Source organism: Alosa alosa, chromosome 3 (genome assembly GCF_017589495.1).
Source record: "Alosa alosa isolate M-15738 ecotype Scorff River chromosome 3, AALO_Geno_1.1, whole genome shotgun sequence".
NCBI classification, from domain to species: Eukaryota; Metazoa; Chordata; class Actinopteri; order Clupeiformes; family Clupeidae; genus Alosa; species Alosa alosa.
The window spans coordinates 30,282,461-30,308,121 of record NC_063191.1 but is presented as its reverse complement, the minus strand read 5'-3'; the positions used below and the strand labels follow the sequence as shown (position 1 = coordinate 30,308,121).

Sequence of the window (25,661 nt, the reverse complement as noted above, 5' to 3'; positions counted from 1 at the left end):
TTTGTTCGTTTCTTTAATTAAGAACTTTATTCCATGTACCTACAGTATGTATTCTATTTGCCATTTTTTATTTGCTCATAAAACATCACAGATAGTTTACATTTGTAATACCATTGGGTTATCATTTTAAAAGTTAATTTAAAAAATATTTTGCTTCTTTTGTTGATAGATGATAGTTGATAGATAGAAATTGAGGGCAAATGGTGTTTTCTTCATTCTTCATCCTCCAGACATAACCACTGGTCAGGAGGCCCAAAAAGTTCTAGTTTTGTTCCGTCGCTCCACAGAATTAACTGCCAACCCTATTGTCACTCATTTATATAGTTTTGGTTCAGTATTCTGTTTTGTTTTTTCTAATTTTTCCTTCCTACCTAAACATGGGGGGCCGTATGAAACCTGCTGGCGGGCCTGATCTGGCCCCTGGGCCATATGTTTGACACACCTGCTCTAGGCCTATTTTGCTTCTTCTGGCACTGATAATCAGCTGCATATAAAGAGGTAGGTATAGTCATTCAAATATTTAGACTGACTTTGTAAAGTGAGTAAACTTGAGTCTATTGTCCATTAGAAATGGACTGATATTTCTCAGAAATGCTTTCACACATACATACATATTTTGAGTTGATTGGCAAAAGGACACAGGCAAATTTTAATGCATTTATTTTTTTCATGGCAACAATTGCCAAATCATTCCAAGATGAACAATTAATATGAACTAGCTTGCTAACCTTAGGTATTGTTCTGTCAGCACACCAAAGATAAGACTAGCTATGAATTGTGAGGCCTTCTCTGCTGGTTTCAACACTCTTTGACTAGACATAGACAATGCACATATCCAAGGCTCCAAGACAAGGCTTGAGGTGGGGGTGGATACAGGGGCTGCCAAAGAAATAAATGTTAATGCAACATATTCACAGTGCATAAGTTCAATAAAAACGATGACATGGATATGCACATATAAGATGTAAAACCTCACTTCTAACTTGATTCTCAGTCAAGGCAAAGGAATTTCCTCATACGTGATTTGAACATATGGTGGCTTCATGGGCAGGTGCCAATATTGGAAGTTATAGAACAAATAGAAGCTTTTCTCCAAGATCAACTTCTCATAGACATCAATGATGCTAATAATGGTATCCACAATAGACTGATGGGGCTGAAATGCATGGTAGAAGTTCCTTATGTCCCAAGCCAGAGATTTCATGGAGGCTTGACCAAAGATGGTATCGTCATCTCCCAAGTAGGTGGGCTCTCCACTGTACAAGTAGATCTTAGTATAGTTTGTTTGCGTTTTGCTTGTGAGCTTAGCACCCAACTCGGATAGCTTTCGATAACTTCGATGCACAAACTGGGAGCAGTCATAGGATTCAAACCATACAGTTGCATTCACACTTGGGTCAGAACGTGCAGTCCAGGTTTCATAGTAAATCCCAGTCTCATTGTCCTCTTGGACCCAACGAGCCATGTCATTGAACTGGTCACCTGACAATGTAAAAAAACAATTACATGTCATCAGAAGTAAAAGCAATTCAGTCATTCACACAGTTTTGAAAATTCCAGGGTTCCCACTAAGTCAAATGTAAAATTCCATGACTTTTCCCTGGCTTTCCCTGACAAAAAATCCTGAATTTCCATGACCTGCTATATAAAAAATAAATAATAGTATAAATAGTACAATATACCGACCAAAGATTTCAGAGCAGCTGTGTAGTGTTCAAGAATCTTTTACTTTTTTTTAGAGCAGGAGATGAATAAATGGGCATTGAATAGGCCTAAATAAAGTTGGGCTAACCACAACCACTCAAAGTTAATAACCAGATATACACAAATTCTGTCTGGAAATATATTTCTATTAATTACAATTGTTAAACTGCTACATCTTGACCCAAATGTGATGTCTATTCCAGACATGGAAAGCCAGGGGATTTTATAAATATTCCATGACATTACAGAAATCCCATGACCCTTGGGAACCCTGAGATTCCAAAGAAGATATGACTATTGCAAAGATTTTGTAGTGGTAACTGAAGACTCACATATAACAACAATGCTTTACATAATACAGTAACTATATGTCTAATTGATGTAATCAACAAAAGGAAATTATGGGTTTTGCCTATATTTGAGTTCTCTACATAAAGCCTAACGAGCACAAATATATTAAGGATAAAACAAGGGAAGGATGTGTTTAGGGGGTAGCTAGTAGGGACCAAAAAAATCTTTATGGAAGCAACTGCTGGGCAAAGTGCAAAGTCAGTGTTTGACCAAAGCTCTCTTGCATGAACTAACTGAATCATGTGGTGAAAAAAGTCATATAACCATTCCAATGACTCCGAAGCTGTTCAGTTAAGGTAAATTAAAGGGACACCAGGCAAGCCTGATGCTTTTTCTCTACGAAGCACCCCTAGCGTCTGTACGTGTCGATACGTGTGCGAGCCCTCGCTAGGTCAGAAGTTCTTTTCCTTTGCATCTTCCGTCAAGGGTTTTCGCTGCTTCTTCGCCGGCTTTGCCATTATACACACGTTTGCAACGATCGCTAGCGTTTCGTTAGCCTGCCTCTGTGCTGGGGATGCAGGATGTAAACTGATCCTGCTTCTCACGATGTCTGAGACTTTGTGAGACTGAAGGTCGGCGGGTACGATACACCGAACTTGCAAGCAGGATATTCTTCCTACAGGCAGTAGGGGCGGGCGAGAGTCTTCATTCGCCATGTAATGAGTCATTTACAGACTTACGAAGATGATTAATTAACACATAAACGTTGCCTGGTGTCCCTTTAAGCTAAAAAAACTGCATAGTTCCCATTTAATTAAAACAAATTAGGAAACATCCAACCTTTAAGCACACAAATTTTCTTTGTGAATGAATAATGTATCGTAAATAAATAAATGTACTATCGGTGCACCATGAAACACTAGTTTGTGCTCACCTTTGGAAAGATGTTTGTCAACAGTTGTTTTCCCTTGCTCTCTCCCTCTCTCCTGTCTATCTTTTCTTTTCTGATGTACCCGATATAGAGACATATTACACTAGCAGCACTACAATTTGCGCTGCAGCTCTAGTAATGCGCTGCAGTTCTAGCTCAACTATCATAAACAAAATTAATTTAGTTATGAATCTTGGCCATGCAGCTGGACTAAACCATTTTGGACTTTGGAAAAAGGACCTTTCATCCCTCTACGACGCCCGTGATGTCAAGTTATCTGACTTAGGTTTACCCACTGCACATGTCACCTTAGCAATCATAGTAACAACAAGAGTTTCAATGTATTTAGCCAAGGTATATGCAAACTTCTGACTTCAACTCTTTATGTGCAATTCTACATTCATGCGCAACATGGGTTTGGTATAGGTATAAAGAATTATAAAACCAACCTGTGATTTCACCCACTTTCTCCAAAGTTCCATTCTGTTTCCAATGCATATCATCTATCCCCTCAAAGAAGCATGCAGCACCTTGATTACACCAGAAGGGGGCACTGACACCTGGCCTTAGGTGAGGAAAGGTGCAGTTTCCCAGCTGGAACAATTCATACCACTCCATGGTGTAGTTTTTCCCAGTCTCTGTGCTGCTGAATCCGATTGCATCATGCATGATGTGCTGTGGAATACATTGGTATAGTTTTTCACAACCTTAATGAAATACAATTAAACACTTCTGAATTAGTTGGACATGAGTTGAAATGTTAAAATATATTTAAACTTAACTTTAAAAAAAAGTTTCTCTGAAAACGCTACATGCAGGGACCCTCTCTATAGTAGCATAGATGTGTATTTTGAGCCTATTCAGTAGAGTATTTATTTTGTTGTAACACCATTTCCCCCAAACCTCAGTTACATAGCTATTTCATTGTGAATCCATTTTCAGCCTAACTCAAAACTGCACCAACTGATGTTGTTTGTAGTGCCAAACGATTCATATCTTATTAATATCATATCTTAAATGGTTTACTCAATCATTTGACTCACACAACAAAATGGGTGCAAACAACCAATCAAAGAAATTATTTTGTGGCAATACTTTAGCAAGTAGGGGTAATGGTTCAGAGTTCACAAAAGGTCATATGCTGCATTGCTACCACATTCTTTAGATGCTGACAAATTTTATTCATGCCCATATGATTTATCAAGACCTCAAATAATGGCACAGCATTAACTAGGGTGGACCAGACATTAGGGATGCACAATTAATCGAATTTTAATCACAATTGCAATTTTGGCTTCCCACGATCAAATCAAGCAATATTAAAATGGTGCTCCACCCAGAACGCTCTGTTACAAAACAAATCAAGCACTCTGTCTGACCATGTGCCAGCATGTAGCCTACCAATGACAGCTGTTCCATTCACTGCTCAGCCTGAAGTTTCCTGGATACACTGTGGACTAGTAGCATTTTGTTAAAAGACTATACAAAAAAATGTGCGGTACAGCAGAAGGTGAAGAGCTTGTCCCTCGAAGTGGATCTTCCACTTTCGGAAATACTTCAGATTTCAGGCGAACTCGTACCGTGAAACACATATCACACGACATCACACCATACATGCCTTTCTTTATCACGTTCACTTTAAGTCCTTGCTTGCTTCCTCTTATGTATAATAAGAGTTGAGGGATCTTTTAATTTTGTTCATTAGTCCATGAGCCAGCGGAGAAGTCGGTGCCATGAGTGGGCACCAAAACAAACCTTTTATTTTGTTTGTCTATGCCCCCATATGACAAATGTCTGATGGACTTTCCAAACTCACAGCTGAATATTTTTACAGCCTCTTGAGTAAATTTCCCATTGAAATTAATGGGATTTTATGGATATAAGTGAAAAAATTGTACACCTAATACATTTTGGTCTGTACCATGAGGGGAAAACTGATTTAACCATACAGTACCCTCCAGAATTATTGCCACCGCTGCTAGAATTTTTTTATGGACATACTTATTTGGAAGTTACTGTACTCTGCCTTTGTATTATCTGCCAACAAATTAAGAGTCGTGCCAAGGCAAAAGGCAGTAACTTCCATAATAATCAATATAGTTGCTGTACCCAGCCCCACAAGGAACTGAGATTAAGAGAAAAATAATTATTATGATGAAAATAATTAATATAATGAAAATAATGATATTTTATCGATATTCAATGTCATATTAAAGCTGCAGTTGGCAAGATTTTTTTATCATATTCACTGAAACCAACACTATGCTCCGACAGAACAACATAAATCAGCACTTCTACCTCCACCTAGAGCCTGTTATTTGGTTTGCAAAAATCCATAGCTCCCGGTTCTTCTGGTCCAATCAGAGCAGGGCTGTGTGAGATCTGACTGTCAATCACATTCTGGTGCAGTCTGGTGCGCACTGACGAGCACAAACTCGATGAGAGGGTGCTCGGTGGTAGTTGGGGAGGGGCATGAGAGTTGTAAACATTTAAGATTTTGGCTAAGTCCCCTCAATCTGTCAGACTTGCCAACTGCAGCTTTAATATTATAAAATGTTGCTAAATTATGCTCCAGATGTACAGTTGATGGACTAACCCAGGGGTCCGCAACCTTTACTTTCAAAAGAGACATTTTTTGACCAAAAAAAAAAAAAAAAAATGTAAGCCCTTTAAATACAAGCAGTTTTCAGCCTATTGGTCTGAATAAGCTTATCAACATCACCTGAATCAAGGGTTAGCCAATGCGTTTTTATTGAATGACAGGCCAGGGGCCTATTGCACAAAACTAGAATAAGGGATTAAGCCGGGATATCTTGGTTATCCTGGCTCAATTTATCCGTGATCCGGTTGCACAAAAGCGGGATAGGGGGCAGCAGGATATGTTATGGTATAAGCGATGGCTATTTATTCTGTGGCTAGCCTGCTCCAGCCCAGGCTAAGTTCCAGGATCTATTTAATCTCATCCCTTATCTCAGTCAGCAGTCACCACAAACAGAAACCAATAGTTATTCCACTGCCCACTACACATTGTTATCACATATAACTAGACCCACTGTCATTATTTAAACGTTTGTGATGATTAATTAACTTTTACATACTCTCCATTCCCGACCTGTCATGCTACAATGTGACGCCATGGGAGCGCTGTAACCATTTCGCGTGTGGTGGTCGCGACACTAGTTGCAATTGTAAAAAAGGCTATCGCTACCTACTTTACACCGTAGAAGAAGCAATGAAGCCGCTCTAGTTGCCATGGTGAATCAGTGAATCTGTGATCGGTGGCGGGGTCTATTTGAGGGAGCCGTGAGCGCGCACTTATCCAGGATAGGTTTCACCTGGCTTGATGAATCCGTGTCTGCTCATCCTGGCTTGGTCTTTGTGCAACCAATTAAGCCTGTACACTCTTGTTTTGGATTCATTGAGCGCAGCTCAGTAACTTATCCCGGATGTCTTAATTCTGCTTTTGTGCAGAGTGTTAGGTGCCCTTGAGCAAGGCACCTAACCCCTCACTGCTCCCTGAGCGCCGCTGTTGTTGCAGGCAGCTCACTGCTTTGGGATTAGTGTGTGCTTCACCTCACTGTGTGTTCACTGTGTGCCAGGCTTGTGCAAAATTCCAGAATTGAATTGAAACTGGCTCTTAAATTCCAATTCAATTCTTGAATTGCACTTGCATTTCAATTGAGGTAGCAAACAGGAAGCAGAATTGCAATTTGAATTGTGCACAACCCTGCTGTGTGCTGAGTGTGTTTCACTAATTCACGGATTGGGATAAATGCAGAGACCAAATTTCCCTCATGGGATCAAAAGAGTATATACTTATACTTATTTTGTGTGTCCTCTTGCTGCAGATCAGACATCCCACCGATAATTCAGTGGCAGTGGTGGTGAAGGCAAACATTCGTCCAAGCATAATTGATTATTAAATTGATCTGTTTTAGCCTACTCCATGACGTTTTGGGGAGTTTGACAACATTGCTTGCTTGTCCACTCAAGCCACGGCAGAAGGGACGCAAAAAAGTGACACAGCCTATGACACGTTCAAAAAAACATGTTTTTACAAATTTTACACGGCATAGACTACAGGCTACATATTTCCACAAGTTTATAACGTAAGGATGTATTAAAGCTTAACACTGTTGTGCAAATGTTTTAATCTTCTAATATTCATTTTTAAGAAATGATAATAATTTATATTTTTAAACAAAGCCAGGGAGCCAACAGAGAGTGGCTACTGTGGAAACAACAATAAAATGTGAGGTTAAAATGTGATGATAAGCAAGTGAAAAAATTAATTTTGCCTTCTAGCCCTATAGACTCCCATTCATTAGGGACTCACTCACCAACGCCCCTATGGAAACTATGGGTAAACTACAACCAGTTTTGATGAATGACAGTCAATAGGGAGTGAACAGGCTCTGCCTAAATGCATCAAAACATCCGGCTCCATGCTGCGCACACATCCATCACTGTTTATAAACAGTAAAAGGGTCTATATGACATGAAGGTATGCATTAATTTACATTAATAGGTTTACGTGTTACAAAATTGTTAAATGAACATGTTTTAATCCTCAGTTGGCCAACCAAAACAAATCACTAGCAGCAACCACTGAAACCACTGAACTGTATGCAACGCGACTCAACATACAAGTTACCAACCTACCAAGTTAAGAGTACTGTTACCAGTGGAGAAGCAAAACAGGCCAGGCATTACCATAGCAAAAACTGCCAAATGAGCCAAAAAGGAGCTTGGCACGGCTCGGTTGTTTTGGCATGGTTTGCCAATTTTGACAATGGAGACAGAAATAATTGTGTGCTGTACTGTACCGAACTGAGCCGCGCTGTTGTTGGAAATTCCTCATTACTTGCCCGACTTCGGGCACCAACACCTGACATATTTTGGTCGAAATGCGCAGAACTTCTAGATGAGGCACTGGCACCAGGGCGGTTGAAATAAACATTTCAGTTGTTACTAGAGTAACGAGTAAGGGGTGAATCGACAGGCTACTTACAAATTTCCCCAATAGGTTGCCATACTTAAATTCCCACACAGGAGCTTGGAGTCGAAACACTGAGATAATATCAGAATCTCGCATGTAAGGTATCCGACTGTCGCTGTCACCAGTGGGACAGAAGGGATATAACGCCTGGCAGAACGGATCCACTTCTGGACGTCGATCAAAGCGCCTGTCACACACAAATCATTATTAAAGTTAATGGCAACAAGGATACATGAATCAATTACAGGGGTTTTCAGGTGCATCTCAAAATAACCTTTAGGTTTAACGTTACCGGTCTTGTGTGCCTTCTGGTTTCCCCACATACTGGTTTCCTTGGCGTGCACACGCTGTGCTCATAGCCTACCACAACAGCAGGAGTTGTCAGACATTCATAAACAAGTTGTTTTAGACAGATTTGAAATCAGCTTTTCATATATACGCCATGAGCATTACTTTACAGCCACGGACAAAAGTCTTATAAAAATATATACTTTTGCAAACTAACATAGGGTTGGGCGATATATCGGTATTACGACTAAGACCGATATATTTCTTAAATCGATATGTAGTTGAGACAATATCGTCATACCGATATAATATACAGTGTTTCCTCTAGATTTTTTTTTAACGGTGGTGGCAGGCCATCAACACCCCACCACAAGGCCACAGTATGAAAAAAACTGGGGGTTGTGGGTGTCACTCCCGGGATTTTTTTTTGGGGGGGGCAAGCAGCGAAGGCACCCATTGTGTTTCTATTTGTTCTTATTATTGGGGGCCAAGCAGCGAAGCTGCGAAGGCACCCATTGAGTTACTAGCTTTTCCTATTATTATTATTATATATCTGCCATTGGAGTCTTTGGCAGCCCATAGAACACCTGGCTAAAAAGTTCAGATTTTTTGGCAGAAAGTTTCGGGACACTCCACTGACCACTCACACTTATTTACGGACCTCTAAACCCAGCCATCTAGCGCCACCAACAGGTCAAAATCTGGCCGAAAATTGAATCGCTGGGTCTAAAATTATGAAATTTGGTACACTGATTCAGCATTGTCCCATGATCACTCTCACCAATTTACAGAACTCTATGCCCAACACTCTAGCGCCACCAATGGGTCAAAACTGGATTGCATTAACGCATGTGAAGATTGAACGGTGCATCCGATTTTCACAAATCAGGCACTGTTGGAATCCCTGGACTGACCTAAGTTCAATGACTTCTATTACGTCACTTTCCGCCATATTGGAACTCCGCCATATTGGATTTAGTCCAAACTCTACTAAAAGTTTCAGCGGTTACAAATTTCATCCGATTTTCACAGAACTTGGAGGAGATGATCTTCAGACCGAGCCGCACAAACGATACTGGTCAGATTTTTTAATTTCATTTTTGTTTGCTCGTGACAGCCAATCAAATATGGTGATGAAGCCACCAAACAGGAAGTGGACTAACATCTCCGTGGCACTTTGAGTTCACATAACAAAACTCGATACCATTAGTCACGACACTGTCCCAATCACTCACAGCAAATTTTATGCATATACATTGAACACTCTAGCACCACCACCAGTTCAATGCTGGACATGCGTTCATGCGTGTGATCCTTGACTCTTTTGTCTGATTTCACAATTGAGGTAGTGTCTGTGTCCTTGGACCATCCCGAGTTCATCGACTCCTATCCCGTCACTCTCCGCCATATTGGATTTGGTCCAAACACTACGAAAAGTTTCAGCGGTTACAAATTTCATTAGATTTTCACAGAACTTGGCGATGATGATCTTCAGACCGAGCCGCACAAACGATACTTGTCAGAATTTTTAATTTCAAGTTTATTTGCCCGTGACAGCCAATCACACATGTCGACGATGCCACCTAACAGGAAGTGGGCTAACATCTCGGCTATGCTTTAATGTATGAAGTCCAATCTTGGTACAGGGACTTGGTATCTGATTGTGAGGACGCACTACAAAATTGGCATCATGTGGCCTCTATAGGGGGCGCTGTAATGCAGGAAGTGGGCTTGTATCTCAGCAACGCTTCGGTGTAAAAAAGTCCAAACTTGGTATAAGGACCTGTTACCTGATTATGATGACTAGGAAATTGGAATCATTTGGCCTCTATAGGGGGTGCTGCAATACAGGAAGTGAGCTCCTATCTTAGCAACGCTTTGATGTATGAAGTCCAAATTTGGTACAGGGACTTGGTACCTCATTGTGAGGACACAGTAGGAAATTGGCATCATTTGGCCTCTATAGGGGGCGCTGTAATACAAGAAGTGGGCTCATATCTCACCAACGCTTCGTTGTATGAAGTCCATACTTGATACATGGACATATTAGCTGATTGTGAGGACATGCAAGGAAAGTGGTCTCATTTGACCTCTAGGGGTGCTGTAATAAAGAAAGTGAGCTCACATCTCAGCAACACTTTGGTGTATGAAGTCCAAACTTGGTAGAGGGACATGGTAGCTGATTGTGAGAATGCAAAAGGACATTGGTGTAATTTGGCCTCTTGCTGTGAGTGCTTGCTCATGCCATGGCAACGCCATTCCTGCTATAGCGCTCTGCTAGGCCCCCACATTGCTGCTTGCAGCTATATTTATTACACATCTTTCCTCTGCCATTGGAGTCTATGGCAGCCAAAGTTCAAAGGGTCAAAGTTGACATTGCATTAATGCAATTAACTTTTGAACCGTATATGCCCGATTTTGAACTTGCCCCAGTATACGCTATAGCCCAAAATTGCAAACAGTGGATTAGCTGTGGGCGGTGAGCCAAATGCTTCCCAAATAGGATTTTTTAACCAGTTTAGTTTATTACAGAAGACGTAAGAAGTAACACTTACCAACTAGGGGCGTAACTACCGACGGTGCAGCCGGTGCGGTGCAGGGGGCCCACTTCCACACCCCCGATATGAGCCCCCTCCTGTCAGTACTCCGGCTCATCGCATAACATCGTACATAAGCTGCGATCACATCGGCAGTTGTCAGATATCAATATTTTTTTCCTCACACTACAGTATTTCTCTTTCAATGGGATTGACAGCTATTTATACCAGTCTGATGCCCTATAACTATTAGTCATGGTGACTTTATTTTTTGCATTGTGTTTATATCCCAGGGCTGCCAACTTTTCAAAAAACCTTGGAGTGAGATTTGGTGGGGCCAACCCAAATTTTGCTGCGGAAATTTTTGTTTGGCTCATTCAGCATTATACCGTACAGTAAAAAAAACATACATCAGTGGTCCTCAGGTGTAGGGACCAGGCATGGACAGATTATGAACTTTCGGGCCCCTGGGCCCCACATGTATTAAAGGAATTATCCGGAGTAAAATGCACTTTAGATCAATTTACGGATGATTGGGAGTATATACGTTGAGTTGACATCAAAATCATGTCATTCGGATGTGTTTTGAGAAAGTTTGATTTTGCCGTTTTTAGTCAAAACTCATTAGCCTGGAAGTGACCAGGGCAAGTCATTTCGCCGCTACAAAACGCTATTTTTATACCTCTTCTACAGTTCCAAACAACATTACACTTACGTGGTAGTGAGTAGAGGGTCCCTAAAGCCAAACCGAAGTATCCCGAGGTCTTTATGTGGTCAGATAGAGAGTCCAGAATGAATTTCATCAAGCCAGTACCTTTCCGGAAATGTTGCTGCTGCAGCTGGCGTCTTTAAGGGAAAGTCCGTAGGAATCGATTGCCGAGTGTGAAGTAACACGCTCTGGAAATTCACAATTTCGTCGCCGTTTAAAAAAAAACTTCATTTCAATTTCGAAAGAAATACTGGACTATTTTTTTTTTTTTTTAAAAACGGCAACGAAATTGTGAATTTCCAGAGCGTCTATATATTTGTCTATATAACAAAATAAAGCCAGCCTACGAAATTAATAAAAAGTAAATTGTGCATAATTTAAAAATAACTCAATATATAGGCTACTTGGCTACACAATAAGGTTTCCATTATAGCACCGCGGACCTTCAATGAACGCATGAAAGGTTTGTTTGAAATCCCAACACTCTTTCAACTACATACATAATAGTGATCATCAAATACCTCCCCAGATTTCAGTGCCCATCAGTCCCAACATTTAACAATATAATCAAACAGTCCAAAAGTAAATTAAATATCAAACTAAACCGAAAATGTCATGCTTTTGAAGGCCTACCAGTATGCCGCTCCAAGAAACGCATGTCTCAAAATAAAACTCGCATAAGGAGAAATAAAGGGCTGTCTCGAATACAATCCTGCCCCTAAAGGCCTGTACTTTGTCTTAAGACCCCGGCCATAATTTGAGGATTTACAGTATCTAAGTAGACAAACTGGCTTCAGATATCTAACAGAGTGCCTAGCGTAAACCTATAGGTTATTATTTATTTAGCATACCTATAAGGCTTTTTGCCTTATCAAAAGTGAGGGGGATGACTGATCTCTTCAACACTGTGGGGGATTTGGCGCTCGTCACTGTGTGTGTGACAGAAGCGGAATGGGAGAATGCGTCAAAAAAAAAAGTTTGAGCGATTTACGCGCAAATGGGAGAATCCAATGAAAACAGCACTGGTATTTCGCACGGCAAAAGTGTGTGTGTGGGGGTCCAAACTAACAATTTTAAAAAGTGGGTGGGTGTTTTGTAAGAGTTTAAGAAATTCTAAATTCAGGTCAGACTCGCTTATTTTTATTTTTTTAAGATAATATATTGGTCATTGTAATGGCCATAGCCTATAGCCTACATGCTATTCCTTTTTCAGGATGTACCCATACCTGCATGATGTGAATGTTCGCATATGGCTTATGTCAGGCTTTATATCAATATTTGTGTCTCGTTATTTGATTTTCTTCATATTTTTGCATTAATGTCACTAGGGAGCATGCCAATATAAATATATTCATTTATCTGTGTGGACTGTGTTAAGTGGGATTGGCTGGAACCTGACAATATACAACATGATAGTGGGATAATCTATGGCTGAGCAATTTACAAAAATGTATGTAGGCCTACTGACAAATTGTTTATATTAGAATACATTATAATTTCGCCCCAATGAGGCTATGTAGAAATGTGTTGCAATTTCAAAACCGGATTACTCAAGAACCACTTATTGCACAGAGGCATGCTTTATATCCTCGTATTCGGTACGGTTTGCTGTTTATTGTGATATTGGGTTTGCCATGTGTTGTGTGAAGGGTTAGTGAGATATTAAACCGAGAGTAATGGGTGTGCACTGTGTGCAAAATGCAAATATGATTAGCCTAAATTGCACGTCGGTTCAATGATGATTTTCTCGCGACCCATTTATCACAGCAACTTGGCGCTAATCATTGGAAAGCTTAGATTCCGTTCGTTCAAATGATGTGTGATATCATATGTATAGGTTTAGTTTAGTTGAACCTCATCTGCCAGGTATTTGACCTACCAGGTTGACACTTCAGCGTGAAAAATACTCAATAATACTCAAAGCATACCTGAAGCCGGGGAAATGCGGGGGGAATGCTCCTGGGATGGCTTCTGAAGTAGCATCGCAAATGAGAGAAAATTTAGAAAATTCCACAGACAGGGGGTGCTCTTGAACCCTCTTACCGTCTCTGAAAGCATAACCGTGGCTCAACAGGTAGATCTATAGATAGGCTAAACTCATTTTTCAGGAATCTGACCGACCGGGTTGACACTTCAGCGTGAGAAATCGGGGGTGTGGCGTGTGAGACTAATCAAATGCGTGTGTCTCACGGCCAATGCGTGAGAGTTGGCAGCTATGTATCCAGATGTTACAACATAGGCTACAACATGAGTTAGAAGTAAAAAACTACCTACAACTTATTCAATTTCTTTATATATTGTCCATTTTTACAAAGGAACAAGGCCTGCTGGGAATGAGGAAAATGTGTTTATCCCAATGATCTTACTTCCTGTCATTCATGATAACATTACGTTGTGAGGCTACTTCTGGATGTGTTGTAGCTTAATAATCATCAATGCAATCAGCAATTAGTAAGCATAAAGGTGACACACAGAAGAGAAAAGAAAGGCCAGAACTGGATGAGGCTAAATCTAAATTGAATAGTTTTCTTTTTAAAAAAAAAAAAAACCCACCTCAAATGTTGCTGCTGGCATTGATGCCAGCAATGCTGACGTTAAGTCCTACCTAAGGAGTAGGCTAGCATGGGACAAGAACGATTGAGTGGATTGGCCGTACTCTCCATAGAGAACAGCAGAGCCAGATAGTTGGGTTTCAACGATTTATCATCAATGACTTCGCTGAACAAAAGGCCCGTAGTGGGTGAGTTACAGGTTGCTTTCTTATGGAGTAGGCATATGTGAGGTGCACTTTCCGTGACCTTTTTGTGGAAGGCTATCTGACCGCTGCGCCACACTGTTAGGCTAAATTAAGCAATTGTGTGGTCATTGTGTAGGCGCCACGCGTATGAGTTGCTGTGTTTTCCTTGATGGCTATTTAATTGTTCTATGGGTATACGTTATCTGCGTTTCAGTTTCGGAAGTTGGGGGAATTCAGTTTAACAGGTGGTAGCGATGACTAGTCAGGTAGCCACTGTCCATGGCTCTTTCTGACCATTTTGGTGAATCTCCATCACACACATGCAACTATGTGTGTGTGTGTGTGTTTATGTTGCAGGGGGGTGGGGTTGGTGTTGGGAGGTGCTTGCACCGGGGCCCAGCACAGCCACGCCATTGCCTCCAACCCAGTATCGCAAAAATTCGTTGTACTGTCACGTTTGGTTAATCTATTATTTGTGCTGGGGTTGGAGGAGCTGGTAGGGGGGACAGTTAGTAAGTGCTCTTTTTTAGCGGTAAACGCAAGAAGGCTATGACCCAGAATATTTGAAGTAGCTTACGGATTCACACTTGAATTGAGACAAAGCAACCGCCATGAAAAAAGTTGTTGGCATAAGTCAGCGGCATTAGTTTAAGCGCATAATTGACCGATCGCAAAATCCCGCCCATCGAATGCAGAAGAGCCAATGGCAGTCCAGTAGCTCCGCGCAGGCAGGCATACTCCGTCAACTTCACTTTACGGCTCCATAGAAATGCATTGGGAGCCGTGATTTTTGTCCGGTTTAATGGGATTTTATAGTGATGTGAATTGAAAAGGACGGCCAAACGACGATGTGGGATTAACGCAACACTAACACATAACACCTTTCAATCTTGATTAAGTTTTCTGTAATTATGTTCAATTAGATTAAATTCTCTCCTCCCAGCTCTCCACTATTTTAAGCAAATGATTACTCCATAGAAAACCATAACAAAACAGTGCTCCACCACATCTGTGGATTAAAGGGGAAACAACATTTTCAACTTAAAAACACAGTTTAGAAATCATTGTGCTGTTGTGGCCTGCTCCCCCTACCGTCTTCTAGCAGAAAACCAGCCTTGCAAGACCTGCACTTACGTCCCGGTAATGTCTGAATCCCAAAGTCCCGTGAAAAGCGAGAATGAGCGAGGAAAAAAAAAAATACTTAAAATTCTCTGGATGCATGCCTCCTTGAAGCACCAGTTAGCCATGCAAGCTAGCTATAAGATGGCTTAATTTTCTAGATGTTCATCATAACAGAGCAGGGCGAAAATGCACTAGAGACGGTTGTGAAATATGCAGCCCAAAGCTGTAGGGGGGGTTCCATAAAGAAAAATGCGACATCAAAAGTGAGAAATTGGCGAAGAAATGACTTGAGTTACAGAACGGCCCTTTAAGCCACACAGTCAACTCGATGTAAGTAGGATAAACAAGGATGTTAATTGTTCTCAGCATTGCCAGCATTGTGTATAATATGATTGTCACTTGGAGGAGACTTGTGGATCACTAACGTTAGCATAGTTAGCTTCCGCTGCTAACGTGCTAGCATCGTCACGTCAGAAAAGCATGGGGCTTTGCACAGTAGTGTAACATTTATTCACCATAAATTAATAAAGTTGAAGTGGCTCTGCAATGCAGGCTATGTTTCCGTTTTTTTGCAGTACCATGTTCCTTACATGACATGGCCCAGTGATTTTAAATGAAATCAAGTCCGTGGCTCTCTAAAAGAGCCTCTTGGGCTATAACTTTTACAGACAGTCTTACAGCTATGATACCATTGCAGTTCTAGTCAACCCTGATCTGAGTTTGATGCAACAATAATTAAGGGGGCGTGGCTCCCTCAGCCAATTGATGTTTTGTTAACATGTGTTGAATGGAAGTCAATGGGAGCCGTAAATAGCGGTAACTAAAGAATATCTTGCCGGATAGCGAGACGGCGGTGACTCCGGCACCCCTGTCAAAGCCAAACCTGTCGAGTACTTTGAAAGGTGATATCAGGAGTTGAAGATTTCACAAATGTAATGCCAAACATCAGCATATTCGACACAAGTAGGCCTACAGGCACTTCGCGTGTCTTAACATGTAGCTCACTGTATCTTGATCGCTAAAAAAAATATACGGGTCGCAACTTAAAGGAACACGCCACCTAATTAATGTCAGTAGTAATATGTTCTTACCTTAACTTTCACGAGTTGAGTCATACCTCTCCCGTGTCGGTACGTGCACTCAAACGCTCTGGTGCGCGGCGCAAATGTGTTAGCATGTTGCTATGCTAGCGGGCTCAGACGTAGCCATAGAGAGAGGAAGATAGCAGTAATCAAAAACATCCACGTTTTCCCTACTTAAATACAGTTGCACGAGTAGTTGATAAAAATGTGTAAGGTCACACAACATGAAACGTGGCTATTTTCCAAGTGAATAAACAGGAGAACTGCAATGTGTGGCGCAATAGCACTTGGGAGTACTTCGACCTAGCGTAGTAATTAATTAACACCTAATTGTAGATCCTATCCACCACAGAGTTTAGAATCATTGCTTGATCGACCCCTCAGCCTCCCCCTCCCCTCTGAGCGAGAGAGAAAGGCACACACACTAGAGATGTGCGGATGGGCTATTATTTCAACCGTAACTGCATAGCAAAACTTATCATCCATCTGCACCAAAGTTTTGCACCAAAGTCTCCAAATAAAACGCACACCGGCCTGTAGCCTACAAATTTTATCATTGTAATAAAAAACGCAATTTGGCACATAATTTCAACATGCTGCTATTTAGCCTACTAATTAATGCCTATTGTAGCCTACTTTATTTTTTGCAAAAAGAAAGAAATCCTTGATAAAATAACAAGTCATTCACATTATAGGCTACTTTACGCACTAAAGTACGTCATATCAGGGTGACACTATGACAAGTCTGTTCTGAAGATTTAGAAAATGCACAACTCAAATGGTCCTACCCTCTTCAGTGTTTCCCATACATTGACTTATTTATGGCGGCCCAGGTGCGCCTGCAGGTGTACGGCCACGGTGCGTACCATCAGGCAACTCAACAACGAGAGAGAATTTCCCCTGTGTGTGTATTTACACCAAGTTGGCCCACCATAACTTCCCAACTGCACAGTATCCCATTAACTGCTCGACAATAGGCTAATTACTGTACAATTTAGTAGGCTAAAGTTATCAAAATCAACTTAATGCACGCACCTTTTGTTTGAGCAGTAGAGAGAATAACAACGAATGCATGCAGCAATTACAGAAGTTGTGGGCTATATAGGCCAGGGGTTCCCAAACTTTTCCACGACAAGGCCCCCCAAATTTTGTCACCTATTTTTAATTTAGTCTTAGTCTTGTGACAAAATGTCCTTTTTAGTTAGTCAAGTTTTAGTCGACTAAAAGTCTCATCATTTTAGTCTAGTTTTAGTCAAAAGAAAACTAAAGGTATCTTAGTCTTAGTCAGTTTTAGTCATAACATTTTAGTCTTCTTTTTTTATAACAAATTATTTCGGATTACCATTTGCGTCAAATAGTGTTTTACACATCTCAATTTTCCAACAAAATTGTGTGTCAACAGGGCTACTCGTCTGTTATAATTACTCATTCTGATTTTTTGTCAGTCAGTACGTTTACATGCACAGGTAAGTCAAGCTACAGTTATAGCTCGGCTGGGATTTGACCATAGACTTGACTGGACCACTGTCATGATATTAAGTAGACCAGTGTTTCTCAATGTGTGGTCCTAAAGCTATCCCGTGGTCCGCGAAAGCAGGCGTGGTAAAATATAATATAGATGAGTTGTTTGCAATATTGAACCAACTTGTATGTAAATCCAAACAGTTCTGCAACACTGTCTATGTAAGATATGCCAGTTTAAATCATACAGTATGAATCCTCTGACACAATAAGCAAAGTGCAAAGACAATAAGCAAGGTGGTTCAGTGAGTAGGCCTATTGTGTAGACTAATATACTGTTGAAGTAGGTCTGTATTTTTTTTTTTTTTTTGTTAGCTAGGGTTAGTTAAGTGGTCCTTCGTCTAAAAACATTATTGAGAAACACTGTCGTAGACCAGAGTTTTAATGTTTTACTCCGCCACGCTAGATGGCGATATGCGCCAAACGCAACACATTCCCCAAACAAACTCTCTATCTTAGCCATAGCTAACTTGCTAGCGAACTTTCCATATTAGCTTACTTGCTAGCAAACTTTGCATCATCAGTGTAACTAGTTAAATAGCTGACATTACATGCTGAACATTTTCGTATGGACATTCTGGGGGATGTTAATTTATATGAGAGAAGCTTCAACTTCTGGGTATGTAGCAGTGGCATAAAGCTTAGGTAGTTAGCTTAACTCTGGCAGAAATCTCCGGTGTTCTTGTTCCATGTAGTTTCGTGTTGCAGCCACAGGGTTGCAGCAGCAGCACGTAGACTAGCCTACAGGAAAGCTGTTGCGTATGAACTCATTCGGAATATTTTGAAAACGTAACAGCTAGATATTCTGCCTTCTCATTTTGTAGACGAAAATGAAGAGAGATTTTATCTTAGTTTTTATTTCATGCAAAACATTTTAGTCTCATCTTTTTTCGTCAACAATAATGCATCTTAAGATAGTCTTAGTCAGTGTCTCAGGACATTAATGGCGTCTCATCATCGTCTCAGTCATGAAAAAAAAGGTTGTTGACGAACATATTTCCTCTCGTCTCACGAAATTAACACTACTAGGTTTTGGCCAAGGACCCTCTTGATGTGTTATTAAACCCATCGACAATACAACGGCAAATGTAAAAATACATTAAGCTAATCCTAATAATTATTTTAGCCACAAGCACTTCGCAATGGAGCATACAGTGTGTAAAAATTGTATTTGGGGCTTTCTGCTATATGAGAGCTATCACTCTACTATTATTCCCAGTCATTATCATGGGAAATATAATGTTCAGATATGAGTCACATTATTATAATGGCATTGTATAACAACCCTCATAGTAATAGGTATATTTTACATTTTTTCAAATGTATTTATTTGTTGCTTTTATTTTTCCTTCCAACTTGCTGAGGCCCTGTCCCCCACTTTGAAAACCACTGATATAGGCTACTTGTGTTCTTTTACTATCTGTACACCATGTTAAGCTAATTCACCAACTCAAGACTTCAAGGCTATCATGGATATAAAACATAAAAAGAGCAGTTATTTCAGATGAACAAGGAGGGCAAAATTGGTATGTTTGTCAAAACGTTAGCATTACATCTGGATTGTACTGAATAATGTTTACTGATGTTAAAGCGTACACGCTGTTTAAAGGCATACACAACAGTGAACTATAACAAAACTAATGGTAACTTTACCCATAGGGCTGTATAAAGTCGTCCAAATGAATAGGTCGTTATTAGGCGTTGTTGTATATTGCATGTGGATGTTGTACTAGGCTACTTTTTAGGTGACCAATGCACGAACAAAACTGGAAAACGGACAAATATTATCAAGGCTTTCAATGTTTCGTTGTGCGCGGGGGGGATGGGGGGCTGGCTGCAGGCGGCCCACCACAATATCAACATTGACCACCACACAATGATTTTCCAGGTTGTATTAAATTGTGCTTAAATCTGGTTAGCATCATAACCACGCTGCACTAATTTGCTAAAAACTGTTTTTCTGTAATTCTGCAAACCTACCACCACAAATAGAATTCAGTTCTGTGGGAAACACTGCTCTTTCCTCCAACGCTGGCCCTGCCTCCACCCATTCCAAGAACATGGACGCGCAATCATGCACGAGCGAACACTCAGATGCACGAGAGCGAGCCAGGCTAGTGTAGGTTGCACTAATATGAGCTCTAGTCTCCATACATACATACAATCGCTCACATCAGCTTCCTAGCTAACTAGTTCTACGTTCTTTATTCACCTCCAAAAGGGTTGTAGTTACACAAATGCCCGAAGGCGCATGATTTTAAATACAGCACATAAGAACTAAGAGACGTTGACTATAAAAGATTACAAGCCAATAGCCAGGACCACAAAACTGCAATTGTTTGTGTTAGCCACATAATATGCTGACGACAAGAGCCCATAAAGACCCGTTAACTTTGTGGTTTTACTGTCGTGTAAATGACAAAAATACTTAACATGTCCCACGGGTTAATAGTTCATCGGCTTTACAGCCGCATCCGTTTGTTGACTCTAGACTCGTTATCGCTTTTTTTTCTTTCAGCCGTTTTGTTCACAATTGCTCTCTCAAATATAGATTTCCTTTTTACATTTGCTAGTGGTGGTGGTGGCGTCTTGTCTGCAATTATCTTCTAGTTATCAGCTAGCTCCAGTACCGCTGGATAATGTCAAAACTGAAGCAACTTGCACTTCGCACTTGCTCTGACCGGGTCAAGGGCCCATCACATTACACGCATTATAGTCAATGGCTTGCACACACAGGAACTGGTCTGCCGCTGCGCTGAGCAAAGCGCAGTGGCACTTTGCCACTCCTGCACGTGCCATGGTCTAAGTTCAATCAGGTTGAACTTTGACCGCGGTGCGCTGTAGGGGCTTCTACACACAGTTGCGTTCCGTCAACGCATGCCAGTGGGTGTTGATTGGCTGGTGCCGTCCGTCGGTGCAGCAACAGCTGAACTTCTCAACGTGACGCAACAGACTCACAATTCAGTTCGGCAACGGATGACGTAAGCCCATGTGAAGTGAACGGGATGCGTCTCCAGCACTGCCACGCATGCAACTGTGAATGAGCCGTCAGTCATTGGTATTGACCTACAGGGCATGAAATTGGCACACGCCAAATGCCACGCCACACGCCAGTCAAGGCGCTTACTTCGATGAAAACATCGCAGTTGGAGAGGATGAAGCTCCTGTTTAGGAACGTACACGCCATCGGAAAGATGAGACCTTTCTCCGACTACGTGTGGATGTGCGAGTAAGTACCAACCTGCTTTAACGTTAGTAGATAACTAAAGTACAACACAGTGACACAGTGCAATGACTGCTATGTTATCGTTAACTTAACTCGTGTTAACTTAGCTGTGTGTGTGTAGGCTACGTGCCTGTGTGTGTACGTACGGTACAGTGTAGGCCTATTAGTGCTAGGCTACGTATGTGTGATCAAGCTAACGTTAACTGTGAATTGTCATTCGTATTTTTAGGGTTGATGAACAGAAAGGGTTAGCTGTAGGGAAGACATACAGAAATGCAAAACAGGCCCCAAGTTTTTGTGTTCTAAAGACCAAATCACCAGACACTGAAAAGGTCAATGCCAGTCAACGGAACCAGGCACAAGGATTCTGCAAGTGGGCAACAGATGGAGCCACTCTGAAGTTTTGCTGCTTCATGCATGACACCTTGACTCATCTTGGCAACCTGTCAGTGACACTGCAGCAGTCATGTTTGACAGTGGCTGATGTTGACAATTGTCTTACTTCCACTCAGGCGGTGATCTGCAAATACAAATCCAGGTACATATTGCTTACTGTTTGTAATTTAAAATGTGGTATTAATCATTGCTTCACTTCCAAAAATGTTCCTCCCCTTAAGGCCTTTGCACACATAGTTCAAATTTTATTTTACCTCCAAATATGTGACCTCCCTTTCCTCTCCCTCTGCTGTAATGACTCATGATTAAGCACATGTATTTGGAAGATTTATTCAAATGATACAGCAATAACCTCATTCACAGCAGTATCCACTGAACCATATACATATGTTCACGGTGATGGTATTGTGATAAATATAATTATAAATTCTTGATGTAAAGAAAACTTTAAAATAATTGTAAACTACAACTTCATTTTGTATTACAGACCTGGACCTATGCTGAGCAAGGTGTTGGATTCCAACAGCTACGAGGGTGTCAGGCTTAGCCCTAGTGACACCAGCCAAATGATGGCTAACAAAGACAAACTTCTGGACAAGCTGTCAGAAAGCATGGACAACAGGTTTAGTGATGTCAGGTCAGGAATCCTGAGCAATACGAAGATAGTGAGCTTCCAACAATGGCCTAATGAAAATAATGCAGGTAAGCATCTTTAATAATAAAAATAAAATATAACAGGTATTACTGTATATGCACAACAGAATTACAGAGCTTTAGAACTGTTGCAATAAAATCAGAACCATCAAACTGTAAATATTTGTCAAATAGTCAAAATATTAGCCTCTTGTCTTGAAACATAAACAAAAACAAAAACAAACTTCCTCTTTTCATATAATTTCAGACTTTGGCGATTCAGAGGTGGAGAGGCTCATAGATCACTTCAGGCCAGTATTGATCTCTGCTGGAGTTGATGTTGATCTGATCCCAGACCAGTGGACCATTGTCAAGTCCTACCTCTACAAGGAGCCAACGACCTTGGAGAGACTCACCTGGTCTGAAGCCAACCGGAAGCTGAGAGGATCGTGCCCTGACATCTTAGACCTTGTGGATCTGGTGTTATGCATGCCAGCATCCACAGCGGACTGTGAGCGTGGGTTTAATGTGACGAAGATGGTGAAGTCTGACTGGCGGTCTAGTCTCAAGTGTGAGACACTGTCTGACCTGCTCATGGTGCACCTGTCCTCTCCGTCAATAAAAGACTTTGATCCAAGCCCAGTGGTCCAGTTGTGGCATGCTAGCAGCCTCATGGAAAAAACAGCTGCTGAAGTGGTGGAGGAATCAGAGGGGAGTGTCTGCTCCTCCTCTTTTGAGGACTCCGAGACATCAGTCTCTGCTCTATGAAAGGGGTTTTCAATCGTTGCCTGACCCTTTACATTACAGTGTAATATGGTTTGGTTTCTGTTAATTATTATGATTGTTGTTGTTTATCTAAATGTTACTCAGTCAAATATTAGACTCTTAGTCTTGAAAAGCAAAAAAAATGTTGAACCTGGATACACTACAGTGACATAGAAACAGTGATGAATTGCAGTTGGGTGTTAACTAAATAAATAAGACCATCAGTGAGATGATTGGCTGTTTGTATTTCTGTTATTTTCTACAAGTAAATGCCTGTCACACCAGGTCAGATACAGTTGTAAGTCATTATGTAGGTCTAGTCATAAATGAGATTAAGTTGGTTAATAACTCGACAGGAGTTTAATTTGTATTCTGTACAAGTTCAAGAACCATTCTTATGCATTTTCTGAGTTGTTCACCTTTATTTTAGGCAGGAAAAAAATTTGGCTGGTAAAAAACCTCTGTGGCAGGTGGCCCTGTTGACCTACCTACCAACCTATCGGAGAGCGTAGCGCATACCGTGTACAATGTGATAGCAATACAATGTGTGTGTGTGTGTGTGTGTGTGGGGGTTATTGACGAACTCACGGCTCGTGTCCATTATTGCGGCGCATAGACGCTTGCCTAGCCCATTTCGCGGTCGCCGCTTGTGGGCGTGTATTGGCTGAAATCAGTTGCCGCTTGTGGGCGTGTAGTTTAAACTGTTCAATTCCGGCACTATCGTTCCGGTAGGACCCGCAAGAAACGAACTTCACTGGCTATCATTTCATTGGCTAACCGCCTTGCGTTAGCCACTCTCATTTGCATAAAGTTCAGCCGAGCCCAACTTTTTTGACGCCCAGCTTGTTCCTTCTGTTGAATGGCCCGCCTTCCCAAGGTGCATTGCGGAAGCGTAAACCCCACCTTGCCGCTCTCCATAGGAAATGACGATGAATGTGCGGCACGGTGGGCTTTGCCGCGATAATGGACACGAGCCGTTACTGTCCAATGATTCTAGTTGGTCTTGGAAATAACAGGTCAGGTGATTGACTTTCCATAAATGTCCATTTTCTATTTCCATTGAGTAGTGATCACGTTTGTACAGTAAATTGATGTCTTGACTTAAACCTTTTCTGTTAGGTTTATTGACAGTATTGTTAAGTTAAAAAATACGAGGCAATGCAGATTAATCGAGGGCCTATATTGCTGTAGTAGCCTAGTGATAGTTTTACTTTTATCCTATAGTTGCCAAGTTTTATCCTACAGCAAGAACAGAAGGAATTTTGAAAATGAGATAAACGGGTCCAAAACGGACCCGGGCCAGATGAGCCTTTGAGTCCATTGCGGGTCCGCGGCGGATGTATGTATCAATTTGCGGATCCCAAACGGACCCGCCGCGGAGGTAAGGTTTTAATCGCGGATGCGGAGTGGATGCAGTGCGGAGCCACGGCGGGTCCGCGATTCGCCTTCGTAGCGGATCCGTTCTTGAGAGCATATGGACTCCGATACGGGTCCGTTTCGCGGGTCCGTTCCGGAAGGCGTCATACCTCCGCGGCGGATCCGCCGCGGAGTCCTTTTGCTGTGTGGGTAACCTGCATCAGAATGAGGTTTGCAATGGTGCGCCTGAAGGCACGGGTTGAAGACCCAGTCAGTTACGTCACGATATGCACATTTGTGTAAATTCATTCCTACGTAATCACCATGACCAAAATTGTACTTTTTTTTTTTTTACTTTGAATCTTGAAAAAAAAAAAATATTGACCTACCTACCGACCCATTTTTAATATTTTTTGGCTGTTACTGCAAACAAAAATATTTTTAAGGATGGCCCAATGCTCCGTGAGATAAGGAGCTTGATAGGTAAGCTATAGGCACGTTTGTTTATAGCAGGATCGAATCCAGTTTAATGATATAGCTTGCAAAATTTGTCTTTTGTCGGAGTGGCTGTAGTGTGTAGTGCTCGTGGCGCAGATATGCGACTATACTTCAAAATCCGCCGCCCTAAATAACTTTTTTGTGAATGTACGCCAACTCCTGTAGCTCTAACACGAGCAAGGAACCAGTAGGTGGAAAAACAAGAAGGAACACCGACCTTACAATGTAGCCTACTTGAGTTCGGTAACGTTAAGTTAGAGTAGAGCCCGTCTAGAGTTAACACGCTAGTAAAGTTATGACCCAACGTTAGCCTTACCTGTACGGTACTGGCCATTTTCTCTCCCCATTACGAAGATGTGACTCCGTTACTTGCTCCAATGTTAGGTGAGTAAGTAAATAGGCACAAAACAACGCGTATTTCATATCAAGGGATGAATTGGCAGAGAATTTTGCTGTTATCAAGTGGTGCTTTCGCTACGGACTTTTCCGTTTACTTCCGTATAATTTAATAAACATCCGTGTCACGTTGTCCAGGTCACGAGATTCTGGTTAATTGCCTCTTCAGTCCTTTCTCCTCGATGTCTTCTTGGTTGAGTTAAAGACGAAACGCTGCCATGCATAAGATTCAACAACTTTTAAGTTGTGCACTGAACGCTCTGTATGGGGCGCTAAGTATCTACATGATTTCGTGGACAGAATGCCTTTTGTGAATAGGCCTATATATTCATTACGAAACCATGTTACATCGTAACGCCTTTTGTCCACGGAATAGGGCCTACACTTATTAGTTCGCATTGTGTCCATGAAACACTAGCACATCGTTTCGTGGACCAATAGGCCAGTCAATCTAGCCAAAAGACAAAACA

At 41.4% G+C, this 25,661-nt stretch overlaps 2 protein-coding genes across 4 annotated transcripts; one reads left to right on the top strand and one right to left on the bottom strand.

The window, feature by feature from the left end:
• Positions 1-644: 644 nt before the first annotated feature.
• Positions 645-25,404, bottom strand: cln5 (CLN5 intracellular trafficking protein). Of its 2 annotated transcripts, XM_048238630.1 has the most exons (5): positions 25,112-25,404; positions 7,938-8,112; positions 3,376-3,601; positions 977-1,482; positions 645-879 (listed from the first exon to the last, which is right to left on the bottom strand). In XM_048238630.1, exons 1-4 carry the CDS (start codon positions 25,216-25,218, stop codon positions 995-997), a joined length of 996 nt encoding a protein of 331 aa, XP_048094587.1. In that variant the 5' UTR covers positions 25,219-25,404; the 3' UTR covers positions 645-879; positions 977-994. The 2 variants fall into 2 exon arrangements, with proteins under 2 accessions (XP_048094587.1, XP_048094588.1); XM_048238631.1 differs by lacking the exon at positions 7,938-8,112 and having other exon boundaries at positions 25,112-25,229.
• On the top strand, positions 20,885-23,483 carry LOC125291782 (zinc finger protein 862-like). 2 transcript variants are annotated; one of them, XM_048238633.1, is made up of 3 exons: positions 20,885-21,150; positions 21,377-22,245; positions 22,445-23,483. In XM_048238633.1, exons 2-3 carry the CDS (start codon positions 22,041-22,043, stop codon positions 22,942-22,944), a joined length of 705 nt encoding a protein of 234 aa, XP_048094590.1. In that variant the 5' UTR covers positions 20,885-21,150; positions 21,377-22,040; the 3' UTR covers positions 22,945-23,483. The 2 variants fall into 2 exon arrangements, with proteins under 2 accessions (XP_048094590.1, XP_048094589.1); XM_048238632.1 differs by having other exon boundaries at positions 20,885-22,245.
• Positions 25,405-25,661: the final 257 nt, after the last annotated feature.

Excerpts from the sequence above, each read along its gene's own strand:
- cln5 (XM_048238630.1), bottom strand. The coding sequence starts at position 25,218 with ATGAAATACGCGTTGTTTTGTGCCTATTTACTTACTCACCTAACATTG. Across the intron at positions 8,113-25,111 it reads AAATGGCCAGTACCGTACAG|GCGCTTTGATCGACGTCCAG; the intron begins GTAAGGCTAACG and ends TGTGTGTGACAG. Across the intron at positions 1,483-3,375 it reads GAAAGTGGGTGAAATCACAG|GTGACCAGTTCAATGACATG; the intron begins GTTGGTTTTATA and ends TTACATTGTCAG.
- LOC125291782 (XM_048238633.1), top strand. The coding sequence starts at position 22,041 with ATGCTGAGCAAGGTGTTGGATTCCAACAGCTACGAGGGTGTCAGGCTT. Across the intron at positions 22,246-22,444 it reads GCCTAATGAAAATAATGCAG|ACTTTGGCGATTCAGAGGTG; the intron begins GTAAGCATCTTT and ends ATATAATTTCAG.